General features: G+C 54.8%; 1 protein-coding gene across 3 annotated transcripts in view; it reads right to left on the minus strand.

Annotated features, from left to right (window-relative positions):
• The window catches only part of TOP1MT (DNA topoisomerase I mitochondrial), a 45,429-nt gene that overhangs the window by 16,198 nt on the left and 16,059 nt on the right, over nt 1-13,172 (minus strand). For 2 of the 3 annotated variants that reach the window (XM_025394900.1, XM_025394899.1), the window contains 2 exons: nt 2,254-2,369; nt 392-513 (listed from right to left, as the gene is read on the minus strand). In XM_025394900.1, coding sequence (XP_025250685.1) covers nt 392-505 — 114 coding nt within the window. In that variant the 5' untranslated portion in view covers nt 506-513; nt 2,254-2,369. Of the gene's footprint in view, nt 1-391; nt 514-2,253; nt 2,370-5,771; nt 5,923-13,172 lie in introns of those variants that run through there. The other variant, XM_025394898.1, reaches the window with a different exon arrangement.

Here is a 13,172-nt window from a genome sequence, read left to right on the forward strand (position 1 = left end):
ACCCTCCCCTCCAAAGAGCTTCTCACCAAACCTGTCTTCCCGGGGGCTGGGAAATGGCAGTGGCCCCCTCCACTCTCCCTCTTACATGCCAGACCCCTGTCCTTTCAGCGGTCCATGGAGTCAGGCTACCACCAATCCGGCTCCACACCCACGGCCCGCCTGAGAAGGGAAAGGTCTGAGGTGCACTAGGCCGGGCACGCTGGCACCGCCTATGGTCCCAGCTACTCAGGAGGCCGAGACAGGAGGATGGCTTGAGCCCAGGAGCTCGAAGCGAGTGGCCATGCAGCGGCACCGGGAACTTGCAAGGGGCGTCCAGAGGCGGCACTGCAGAACCTCAGGGGCCTGGCCAGCCAGGTCCAGGACAGCTGTGGCGGCCACCCAGGGTACTTACCTTTCGCCAGTCATTAAAGAAGTTCTTCCGGAAAACCTCCTTTGTTGTGTATTCATGATCCAACATCCTCCCATAAAAAGTGGCCACCTCCTCCGCTTTCACGCTCAATCTCATGGGCTTTCCTGCAGGCATCAAAAGACACATCACATGAGAGAACGGCCACAGGCTTGGCCTCCAGCTGACATGACTTCATTGCTTTAAACTACGCTTTCGTGCGTACTATGCCAAGAGCAAGAAGCTAGGCCTTATTCCGTAAGTTCAGCAGCATGTTCTACATGACAAACGACAATCACCCTGCGTGGAGGTGACGACCACAGTGATCTTGGAGTGGGTGGTGAAAACGCTGCAGATTTCAGGTGCTACTGATTTCTTCTCCTTTAGCACTTTACTTTGCTACTACATTTACATTACATGAAAATGGAACATGTACAATTTTAAAACACACCAATCTCTACAAAATTACGGAAGCAAAATAAAAGTTAACGCTTCAAAGCAGAAAACGGAATAACTGTAAGTGTAACCTTGTAAAACTCTGCCAGCCTCTGTCCCACCAGTCCCTGCGTTTTCTTCTAAGATCGGTATGGTTTAGAGATGCAGGGGGTGAGCTGGGGCCAGGTGAGCAGAGCGAGAGGCTCCTGGTGGGAATGAGGGTGTTCACCAGGAATTCTTCCAACTGCGTGTCTGAAAAGTTTTCATAAGAAAATTTTAGAGAAATAAAGGCATAATCATTTGGTAACAAGGAAGAAGGTATTCCTGATAACTAGCCTCTCAGGACAGAGGACGAGAGGCCCAGAGGCCAGCAGCACAGGCCCGAGGGGCTCAGTTCCTGCTGCCCCTCTGTGGAGGCTCGGCCCCACTGGGCCCCACGTGACACCACTGCTCCCCGGACTGCCTGCCATGGCCCTGCACGGGTAGTCCTCGCCCGCCACATCCCTCCTGGCCAGGGAGATCCTGCAGGGCCGCTCTGGGGCGGGCGAGGCGGCCGCTACACTGGGCCAGGGGCACAGCGCGAGACGCTCAGTAAGGCCCCGTGGCCTCCTGTGGGCAGCCCCCACAGACACAGCTAGAACCTCTGTCCCTGTGGAATCTCCAGTCCAGCTTCGGAGAAACAGGCTATGAACAAAAAATGGCATCAAAGCAGCTCAGCGAACTCAGGTGTGCCTGTGACCCGGCAGGGGGCCCACGGGAGGGCTGGCGGGAGGGGCACAGCACAGCGTGGGGGCCCGCCCTGGGGGAGAAGAGGTTTGCTTTTCTTAGAAGGATGCCTTCTAGCAGAGATGAAGAAAATGGGCTGAAGCAGCTAAAATCAGCAGCACAAGAGCCAAGCCGAAGCTCCTCGGCCCTGGGGCAGACAGCAGGGCTCAAGGGCAGGAGGGGTGGGTCCTGCACTGGGCCCTGCTGACCCAGAGCCCCCGAGGTCCCGCCTCTGAGGGTGGCTCAGCGCTCATGTGGATCACGAGCTCCGCTTCTTGCTGAGAATCACAAGCTGGGATCAAGTGACCATTCTGTGATCCACAGGCGTACACGCAGTGCACATACTGTGTATACTCAGAACACACAGGGAACACAGTGGTGCAGGGGAGGGAGGGAGGGTGGGCCTTGCCCAGCGGGTCCTGGACACAACAGGCACAGCCAGTACAGGCTCAGCAGGAAAGGCAGGGACAGGAGCCCCTGAGCTGCTGCCCTCCAAGCACGGGTCAGTCGGTCAGCAGCCCCCACGCATCACTTGCAAGAAGGGGGCACGGAGCGCTCATAGCCAGAAGCCTGCAGCGGGGCTGAGGGAGCGAGCCAGATGCCCACTGGGAGCCCACGCCCAGGGAGCCAAGCACAGGCCGGGGAGGAGCCGCTCCCTGCGTCCTCACCGTCATAGAAGAAACACACTCCATTGGGAAGGGGCTCGTATGGGGGTGCGAAGTACGGGCCCTTGTGCTCCAGCTGTCTCCACTTCACCCTGTCTTCGCGCTTCTCCTCCTCCCACCTAAAGATGGAGACAGCACGTGTCACTCTCCTGGGCCAGGCCCGGTGTGAGCCTCTTCCCCCCTCCCATGGTGGCTCCTCCCTGTGGCTCCCAGCAGGGGGGTCGTGTGGCCTCCACCTCACGGGGGGAGGAAAACAAGGCCTGCAGAGGGAGGCAACCCCCCCTGACCTGAGCCCCGTGCCTGTGCACCCGCCCATGCCCCACCCACAGCGGCCCATGCGCTGCTGACCTCAGGCCCCTGCCTGTGCACCCGCCCGTGCCCCACCCACAGCGGCCCATGCGCTGCTGAGTCACGGATCCCACCAAGCCCGGATCCCACCAAGCCCGGCTAAGCGGGGAAGGGCAAGGCAACGTGCCTCTCCCAGGCTCTAGGGCCTCTCCCCAGATGGGTCCCTTCAGAGCCGCTCTAGAATCCTCCGGAACCTCTCCATGGGACCGTTTCATTAGCTAAATAAAGGACCTGGCTGCTTACGAGACAGCCCTGCCTCCCAGGAGCTGGATGGAGGGGGCCAGCAGTGCAGCCAGTGGAGAGGCACCACAGCAGGGCGCAGGACAGCCACCCACAGAAGTTCGGGCAGGGTGGAGGAGGCCGGGCAGGGAGGGGAGGCCCTGAAGCCAGACGCCTCAGGGGTTTTCAGGGAAGGGTTCCTGTTGGGCATGGGGGAGGGCTTGCAATGCACTAACACAATGAGGCTCCACAGGGCTCCCTGCCAAGGTCCCCCTTCCCAGGGCATCCCGGCCTGACAAGCTCAGCTCTGGAGGTTGGGGGCGGAGGACGGGGACACAGCCAGCATGGTGGCTACAGCCCATCCTAACTCTCCAGGCCAGTCATTGTCTATCCATTGAGGCTCCAGCCAAGCCCAAGCCCAAGCCCGCCCTGAGCCAGCCCTGAGCCAGCACTGCCTCGTGCTCAACTGAACCCAGGGCTCAACTGAACCCAGACACTGAGAGGGGCCTGGGAGGAGAGGAGCGAGACGGGGCATGGCTGGCAGGCAGTGGGCAGGCTCAGTCAGCAGGGCTGAGGAAAGAGTGAGCCCAGCATCTAGGATGGCCAGTGCAAAGGCCTCAGTGGGAGAGGCTTTGGTGGGAGGGTGGGAGCGCCATCAGGATGGGGGAGAGTGAGATGGACACACCTTCTGAGCCTCCCCCAGACGCACAAGGACAGAAGGTTCCAGATCACACCCCCACCTGCCAGAGCCAGGAGACCCGCACGTGACCCCAGCCAGGTAGTGCTGTCAGGGGCCTGGTGGGCCTGTTCGGCTGGGATGAGTGTCCTCAGAGCAACAGGAAGTCTCTGAAGGGTCTGAGAGAGGAAAGCATGTGCCACTGACATTTCTGAAAGGGCCTTTCTGGCTGTCTCTGCAGAGGAGGGAATGGACAGGGTTAGAAGAGCCAGAGGCAGAGGTGATAAAGTAGGGAGAAGTTAACCGGCTCAAGAACCTTCCAGGGTGGAGCCCAGCACGGTAGCTCACGCCTGTAATCCCAGCACTTTGGGAGGCTGAGGCAGGCTCAGGAGCTCAAGGCCAGCCTGGCCAACATGGTGAAAGTACAAAAAGCTAGCTGGCAGATACTGCAGGCAGCTGGAGTCTGGGGGAAGAGTCGGGGGAAGGGGGGTTCTGCTGACTCTGCAGAGCTTTTCCATGTCAGGTGAGACCAGCCTCACCCTTCTTACAGGTTTTAGGAGTTCAAGAGAGCCCAGCAGCCCTAATACAGCATGTCTAGGGTGGGGCTGATAGGAGGCGGCATCGCTAAGTACCCTGAAGAATGAAACCTAGACCTCGCCCTCTTAACCTAGACAACGCCTTCTTAGAGAATCAGGGTGTGAGAAAATGTGAAACCACAGGTATCTCAGAACTGACTGATAGGAGCCGGGCGTGGTGGCTCAAGCCTGTGATCCCAGCACTTTGGGAGGTTGAGGTCGGTGGATCACTTGAGGCTAGGAGTTCGAGATCTGCATGGCTAACATGGCGAAACCCCATCTCTACTAAAAATACAAAAATTAGCTAGATGTGGTGGCTGGCGCCTATAATCCTAGCTACTCAGGAGGCTGAGGCAGGAGAATCACTTGAACCCAGGAGGTAGAGGCTGCAGTGAGCTGAAATTGCGCCACTGCACTCCAGCCTGGGTGACAGGGCAAGTCTCAAGAAATAATAATAATAATAAAAATAAAGAACTGACTGACAGTAACACAAAGCCTCTAGGGTAATCACACCATCAGTCTCATTTCACAGATGAAGACACTGAGTTGAAACAACTTGCAGGCCAGCAGCCAGGCAGGGCTGCAGTGCCGGGTGTGCTCAAGCCCAACTGAGCGTTGCACGTTGTGCACGTTGTAGTGACATTCTTTCACCCCTGCAGAGACCCGCGTACCCAGCACCACCATCAGACGCAAGCTGGCTTTCAAAGGGAGACCTTGCTCCAAACCCACCTTTCCACCTGGGTGACTGCAGCCCAGCAGCACTTTTTGGAAAGCACCTACCTGCCTGTGCACCCTCAGAGAGATGCGCCTCAGTGCAGGGCCCACAGCCAGCCCAGCTCCAGGGCAGGCCAGAACTCCCTCCTCCCAAGACGCCCTCCCCCATCTGGGCTCTCTTGGGTCCCAAGATCCTGGAGGCAGACAGGACATTTCTGCGGCATGGCCTTGGGCAGCTGTGCAGGCCCTCAGCTGTGAACGGATATGGTGACAGCGCACCACCAGGCCACAGAGACACACCACGCTGGAAGCACCAAGTGAATGACGGTGAACCCACTGGCGGAAACTCCTGCAGGATCTCCACGCACCAGTGAGGCTGTCAACTCTCCAGCTCTTCCGAAACCTCCAGCATTTCGTGCGCAGAGACCCAACCCCATGCGGCTACCCCAGTATGCGCAGGCAGGGCTTCTCACATGTCCCCCAGGAAAGCGCCTGGGACCACGAACGGCCACCAGGGCCACTGGATCCATGCGGCGTGTGCCTGGTGATGCAGATACGACAGTGAGTGCCCGCGGTCATGCAGAATCGTCCTGGAGACAACCCGGGAACCGACTCCAGGAAAGGGCGGGTCTCAAAAGACCAGGCACAGCAACAGAAGGTTTTTATAAAGTACCTGACCAAACCCTACAGTGCTGAGGCCCAGGCACAGCTACACAAATGAAACCGCAAGCCAAAAAAAGGGGGGAGATTTCCCCAAACAGGGTTGGTGGGCTGGTGCCTGGGGAAGGAGGGGTGACGTCACGGGGGGCCTGCACACCCCGGGCAGGAGGCGGGCCGCTCACACCGCGGCAGGCATGCTCTCCCGGCCTGATTTTTGGGAAAACCGGAAGCAGGGCAAGGCCGTCCCACGAGGCCTGTCACTCCCCTTTCTGGACCTAACCCAGCCCGGTGCTCAGGGCCCTCGCCGCCTGCTCAGTGGGCCGCCTTACCTGGTTCCACTGCCCTTCTGCGTCCTGCGCGAGCCCGGGACGCCCCGGGAGGCCGGGCGGCGGGGGACCTCCCCGAGCAGCGTCAGAGCCGCCCGGAGCCGCAGCAGCCGCACCACGCGCATCTGCCGGCCTCCGGGAAAGGGCGACAAGCTGGGCCCCGCCCCAGCGGCCCGCCCCGCCCCGCCCCCAGCAGCCAGCCCCGCCCCGCCCCGCCTCCGGCCGCGGCCTCCGCCCCCAGCAGCGCTCATTCCGAGGCTGTGCGGTCTAAGCCTGCACCGGGCTGCGGCAGCGGGGCCACCGACTGTCCTGCCGGCCTCCCCCTGGTCTCCCTGCCTTCGTGGTCCAGCGCCCTTTCACGCTGGGGCGGGGCCCTAGATCCAAACCCAGTCCCACTGACCTCTGCAGCACAGGGCTGGCTGTCAGGGTGCCCCACAGGTCACACAGGCCAGTGAGCTCCTGCCCAGGGCTGGCACACAGCTCTCTCCCAGAGCCTCCGAGGGCAGGGGCACCTGGCAGGTCCTTCCTAAGCACATGCTCTGCTGCTGGGGAGAAGGGACCTCACAGGCTCAGATGGCCCCTACCTCATCCCCTACAAACAGCAGCACTTCCAGGATGCAGAAACCGGCAGAAGCGCCTGCTATCCAGCCCACAGCAGCCCCTCAGAGGTGGTGCCTCTGGACAAAGGTCACTGCAAGTCCTGCGAAATCATCACTGCCAACCAGCCTCTCACTCCCAAGGAGACCAGAGACCGGGCACAGCTGGAGCCTCCCTCCTGCACTCAGTCCTCAGCATGACCCCTGACCCTGGCCAGGGTTTAACCCCAGTGTCTTCACTGGGGAGCATGGCCAAGGGCAAAACCTCTAGACCAGCACTTGGCAGTGGGCCCTGAGCCACAACAGGCCACACCGCTCACCTCCGGCAGCACTACAGCCTTGTTCTTCCCGGTAAAACCCAGACACCAGGACCGTGGGAAGCAGATGAATTCACATGCATCCCGCACTTTCGCTGTGACCGTTGGGAAAGCAGTGGACACAGGCAGGAAGGGAGCCTGGGCTGCCACCGCACGCCCTCAGCGACCCTCCCCTGCCACCAGCTGACTCAGTGTCCATGTCATCTAGCTGCTGGAAACCACGGGCAGAGGCCGAGGACTGCACTCGCTGGCTCTCAGGGCCCAGGCAGACCTGGTAGGTGTCCCATCATTTCAGAACGAGCAGTTCAGCAGCTGAAGGTACACACACACCAGGACACAGCAGCTGACTCTCCGGGTGGGCCACCTCCTCCCAGGGGCTGCGGAACAGCGACGCATTATTTTTTCAGACAACCCTTTCTACAACCCAGAACAGGGCCTTAGCCCAGGCCCACTATTCCTTCAACAAAATCCTGAAGTCAGTGTGTTTTCCAATTCAGGTTTCTAAGGGTTTTTGGTTTATTGTTTTTTACTTTTTGTGGAGATGGGGTCTCCCTATGTTGCCCCGGCTGGTCTTGAACTCTTGGGCTCAAGTACCTTGGCCTCCCAAAGCGCTGGGATTTCAGGTGTGAGCCACCATGCCCAGTTGATTCCTCAGGTTTTGGTTTTTTTTTTTGTTGTTTTTTTTTTTTTGAGACGGAGTCTTGCTCTGTCCCCCAGGCTGGAGTGCAGTGGCGCGATCTCAGCTCACTGCAAGCTCCGCCTCCTGGGTTTACGCCATTCTCCTGCCTCAGCCTCCCGAGTAGCTGGGACTACAGGCGCCCGCCACCTCGCCCGGCTACTTTTTTGTGTTTTTAGTAGAGACGGGGTTTCACCGTGTTAGCCAGGATGGTCTCGATCTCCTGACCTTGTGATCCGCCCGCCTCGGCCTCCCAAAGTGCTGGGATTACAGGCTTGAGCCACCGCGCCCGGCCGATTCCTCAGGTTTTGTAAGAGGGAGTGTGGCAGGACAAAAACCCTAAGATTTCTCAATAGATGCAGAAAAAGCACCAGACAAATCCAGCACCATTTCATGATAAACAGAATGGAAAACCCACTCAATAACAGAACAGAAGGAAACCTAACCTGAAAAGCGGCATCTACAAAACCCCGCAGCTAACCTCATATGCAAGAAGAAAGACTGGACGCTCCCCCTGAAATCAAGAATAAGACGAGGATGTCCACTCTCACCACTGCCACTCAACACGGTACCAGAGGCTCTCACCGAGCAAACAGGCAAGCAGATGAAATAAGACACCCAGATCAGAAAGAAAGAAGTAAATCATCTCTTTTTGCAGGTGTCATAATCTTGTATATAGAAAATCCCACAGAATCCACAAAAATTGGCTGAGCAGCATAGCTCATGCCTGTAATCCAAGCACTTTGGGAGGTCGAAGCACGTGGATCACTTGAGTCCAGGAGTTCAAGACCAGCCTGAGCAACATAGTGAGACCCTATCTCTATAGAAAATAAAATTTTAAAAAAGAATCCACAAAAACTATTAGAGCTAATAGACAAATTCAGCACAATTGTAGGGTACAAGATCAATATGCAAACATCAGTTGTATTTCTAACCAGGAGCCATGCGCAAACTGAAAATGAAATTAAGAAAATAATTTACAATAGCATCAAAAAATAAAATATTGCACAATAAATTTAACAAAGGAAGTATCAAGCTTATACTCTGAAAACTGTAAAACATTGGCCAAAGAAATTAAAGACAGCCTAAATAAATAAGCAGCCATCCCGTGTTCATGGACCAGATGATTTCATAAGGTTAAGACAGCAATACTCGCCAAACAGATCCAAAAACTCAATACAATCCCCATCAAAATTCCTGAAAACTCAATGTAATCCCCATCAAAATTCCAGCTGGCGTTTTTGCAGAAATGGACAACCTGATCCTAAAATTCACAGGGAAATACAAGGGACCCAGAATAGCCAAAACAATATTTGAAAAAGAATAACAAAGTTGCTGATCTCAAAACTTCAAAACTGGCCTGGGCAACACAGCAAGACCCCATCTGTACTAAAGATTGTTAAATTAGCCAGGCATGATGGTGTGTGCCTGTAGAAAGGGAGGAGACCATCTCTCATATTGTCTTCTGCCTAATTTTTGCCTCAAAGAAAAGAAAAAGTAGGAGTTAAAGAAAAGGCAGAAGTGAAATTCAAAAGTCAGCCCAGCGCCACACCCCAGGCCTGGTAGTTAAAGATCGACCCCTGACCTAATCACTTAAGTTTTCTATCGATTCCAGACACTGTATGAGGAAGCATTGTGTAACTCCCTGTTTGGTTCTGTTTTGATCACCAGTGCATGCAGCCCCAGTCACGCAGCCCCTGCGTGCACAACGTATCACGGCCCTTTCATGTGGACACCTTACAGTTGTAAGTCCCTAAAAGGCACAGGAATCTTGACTTTGGGGAGCTCGGATCTTGAGACACGATTCTACCGATGTTCCCAGCTGATTAAAGCCTCTTCCTTCCTAAAACTGGTGTCCGAGAGGTTTTGTCTGCGACCTGTCCTGCTACAGTAGTCCCAGCTACTCGGGGGGCTGAGCGAGAGGACTGCTTGGACCCAAGCGTTCAAGACTGCCGTGAGCTATGATCAGGCTACTGCACTCCAGCCTGAACCATCTCTTAAAACAAATGTTTTTTGGCCGGGCTTGGTGGCTCATGCCTGTAATCTCAGCACTTTGGGAGGCCAAGGCGGGCGGATCACCTGAGGTCTGGAGTTCAGGACCAGCCTGACCAACATGGAGAAACCCTGTCTCTACTAAAAATTCAAAATTAGCCAGGCATGGTGGCACATGCCTGTAATCCCAGCTACTTGGGAGGCTGAAGCAGGAGAATCACTTGAACCCGGGAGGCGGAAGTTGTGGTGAGCTGAGATCGCACCATTGCACTCCAGCCTGGGCAACAGAGTGAGACTCCGTCTCTCTCTCTATATATATATATAAAAAATAATATGTAATATATATATTATTTTTTAAAAGGGGGATAATCTAAATAGACATTTCTCCAAAGATGAGATACAAAAGGCCAACAATCCTGTAAAAAGATGCTCAAAATCATCAGCCATGGGAGAAATGAAAATCCAATCCACAATGAGGTCACCTCACACCTGGGTGGCTGCAGTCAACACGCTGGGGAGGGCGTGGAAAAGTGGCACCCACTGCACAAGGCCAGAGACACAGTTGGGGAGTCTAGGCCTGCAGACCAGGAAGGGTTTCTATGAACTGTCTGCCAATATTCCTGGGGTTGGTGGCCCCCTCCCCTTGTGCCCTCTTCCTCCCCAGGCCACTCAGGGGCTGCCCAAGGGAGCGGAGGCGGGGCTTCACCACTCTTCCTCACAGCAAGTAGGAGGACCCCTGTTTTGCATGAGAGAAACTAGGCTTAGAAAATTTAAAGAATTTTCCCAGAATCGAACAGGTGCTAAATGCAGGAGCCGGATACCCACAAAGACCTTTCCCACCTGGAAGCCCAAGCCGGAGCTCCAAGGCTATGCAGGGACTGCCCAGGTGGGAGGCAGCGCCGCCCAGCAGACACAGCTGCAAGCAGCAGCGGGGTTTACCCCATCCTGAAGCCACACTGCAAAAGAAAGTGACTTTGACCTTAATGATATACTTAATTCCAACTATTTCACCCAAAATACTGTCAACATAATATGCTAATGAGAGAGTACGCATCGCTCTTCTCATAGCAGGTGTGTGTGTCACATCCCCAGCACGTCTCCACTGGGAGAGCTGCCCGGCTCGTGGCTGCATACAGGACAGAGCAGGGGTGACGGCTACAACGCAGTGTGGCCCACTTGTGGCTGTGTGACCTTGGGCCGGTTACTTAACCTTTTTTTTTTTTTTTTTTTTTGAATAGCAAATAGTTTATTAGTATATGGTTTCAACGGGAGTAATAAATTCACATATAAAGGAGACAATAATCAAGTCAAAAGAATAAATGCTTACTAATCATCAGAAAATCTGTGGCCATTAGGGCTGGCACGTAAAAATCCAAAATCACTCAGAGGCCAAATCTTAAAGAAGATTCGTCCTCTTATTAGTCCATATGGAATAGGTCCATAGTATCTAGAATCTGTGGAATTCTGTAGATTATCACCTTCTAACCAAACATGACCCATTGGCACCATAGGTCTGTTCTATAATTCATTCAATTTTTAGGGAAGTCGCAGGCTTCCAGGGAAAAAAAAAATTAAAGCATGTCAGAGGAGGAGGGAAGGTTCACCTTCCCCACCCAGCAACGACTGCTCTCTATGGGCCTAACAGATGCTTTTAACTGAGCTTTGGGAAACGGCTTCTTGATCTCAGCCTTTGTGGCCTCTGTCAAGAGCAGAAACCAAGGGCAGTGAACAAAGGGGTCAGGGGTGAGCTTGGGGCTGCTCCCAACTCCGGAGCAGGTGCAGGCCACACCAGACCATGCTGCCAGCGTCCACCCTGGCCCAGGCACAAAACACCAGAAAGGGAAGGTCACAGAGCCACTACGGAAGGTCCCGACCCCACTGCCCCATCCACTGCTAACTTCTTTTTCTTTCTTCTTCTTCCTCCTCCTCCTCCTTCTTCTATTACTATTATTATTATTATTAGTATCATCATTAGAGACAGAGTCTCGCTCTGTGACCCAGGCTGGAGTGCAGTGACGTGATCTCGGCTCACCACAACCTCTGCCTCCCAGGTTTAAGCGATTCTCCCGCCTCAGTCTCCCGACCACCACACCCGGCTAATTTTTTTTTTTTTTTTTTTTTTTTTTTTTTTTTTTTTTTTTTTGAGACGGAGTCTCGCTCTGTCACCCAGGCTGGAGTGCAGTGGCCGGATCTCAGCTCACTGCAAGCTCCGCCTCCCGGGTTTACGCCATTCTCCGGCCTCAGCCTCCCGAGTAGCTGGGACTACAGGCGCCCGCCACCTCGCCCGGCTAGTTTTTTGTATTTCTTAATAGAGACGGGGTTTCACCGTGTTAGCCAGGATGGTCTCGATCTCCTGACCTCGTGATCCGCCCGTCTCGGCCTCCCAAAGTGCTGGGATTACAGGCTTGAGCCACCGCGCCCGGCCTTAATTTTGTATTTTTAGTAGAGACAGGGTTTCACCATTTTGGACAGGCTGGTCTCAAACTCCTGACCTGGTGATCCACCCACCTCCGCCTCCCAAAGTGCTAGGATTACAGGCGTGAGCCACCGCACCCAGCCTGCTAACTTATGTCACAATAAAATCTTAGAAGAAAATCAGACACTAAGTTCATGCGTTGTTTTCTCGTATCTGCAAGAATCAGCATCGCCAGGCGTGAGTGCCTGTGAAGCTGCTCATCAGAATCACATTCATTGTTTATTTACTACTGAAGATGCCTACTTGGCCTTTTTTCTTGGGTGGCTTTTCATGGTTATTAGTCTTCACTGGCTTGGTGACCTGTGCAAATCTAGAAAACAAATTTATACATAAATATGCAACTCTGCAGCTCATTCAGGGTTGCCATTTTAACAACAGAGAGTCAAAACAGCCTCATGGAAGCCTCCCATGCTTTTAATGACCCTTTTCTCATTTTTAAAAAGTACACCTGGCAAAGCTGCTGGTAACCTACATGCTGGGGCATCAAGGAGCCTCTGGGCACAGCACCAGCTGGTGGTAGAAGTCCCCACCCCAGGCCAGAAGCTGCGAGCACATCTCAGGCACTTCCCGACCCGGGGAAGAGTGGGCGGGCAGTAAAAGGCAGCTCCTGGGTCCCCTCCAGGCCCATCTCTGTCCCCACCAACACCACAGCAATTCAGAAATCATCAATTTGGAAAAACAGTCCTTCAAAAGGGACTTTTGAAGAAGAAGTGTGAAAAACTATCTTCAGAAACAAAACTCACACTGAACAGAGAGAGGAAAAGACACTTTGCTTAAGTGGGAGTGGCACGGGGCCCACCTCGGGCTGCACGCTGGGTCAGGGGTGCTGTCCCCAGGAACCCCAAGGAGGTTATGGGGGCGCCAGGCACCCCGGTCTGAACCTGCCCACTCATCGGCTGACTGCCCACCTCGCCCGCACCTCACACTACAGCTGCTCTCACTCCAACATCTGACCATCACAACACACACCCACATCAGTGCAGATTGGAGACACAGTGAAATGCGCGTCTTGCAAGGAAAAACTTGTGAGATTTCTGAAAATCACGTTAGAGCCCTACTGAGGCAGAGGCCTGGGCCAGTAGAGAACGGTGAGAGGAGGCCGTCATAACACAGCTGGAAAGCAGGATTAATAGATGGATTCCATGTGGAATCCAGGCCCTCAAGGATGGGGACCTCAAAGATGACACCAAGGTCTGTGCCTGAGAAGACAGAAGGAGCCACTTCACTGAAACGAGAGGACTAGGGAGGGAAGGGCGGCAGACACCCATGCTCCTCTCGGGATGCTCTGACTGCAGAGGCAGGAGAGGGGAGGGGGAGGGGATGGGGGAGGGGAGGGGAGAGGGGGAG

This window comes from Theropithecus gelada, chromosome 8 (assembly GCF_003255815.1).
Source record: "Theropithecus gelada isolate Dixy chromosome 8, Tgel_1.0, whole genome shotgun sequence".
Classification (NCBI taxonomy): Eukaryota; Metazoa; Chordata; class Mammalia; order Primates; family Cercopithecidae; genus Theropithecus; species Theropithecus gelada.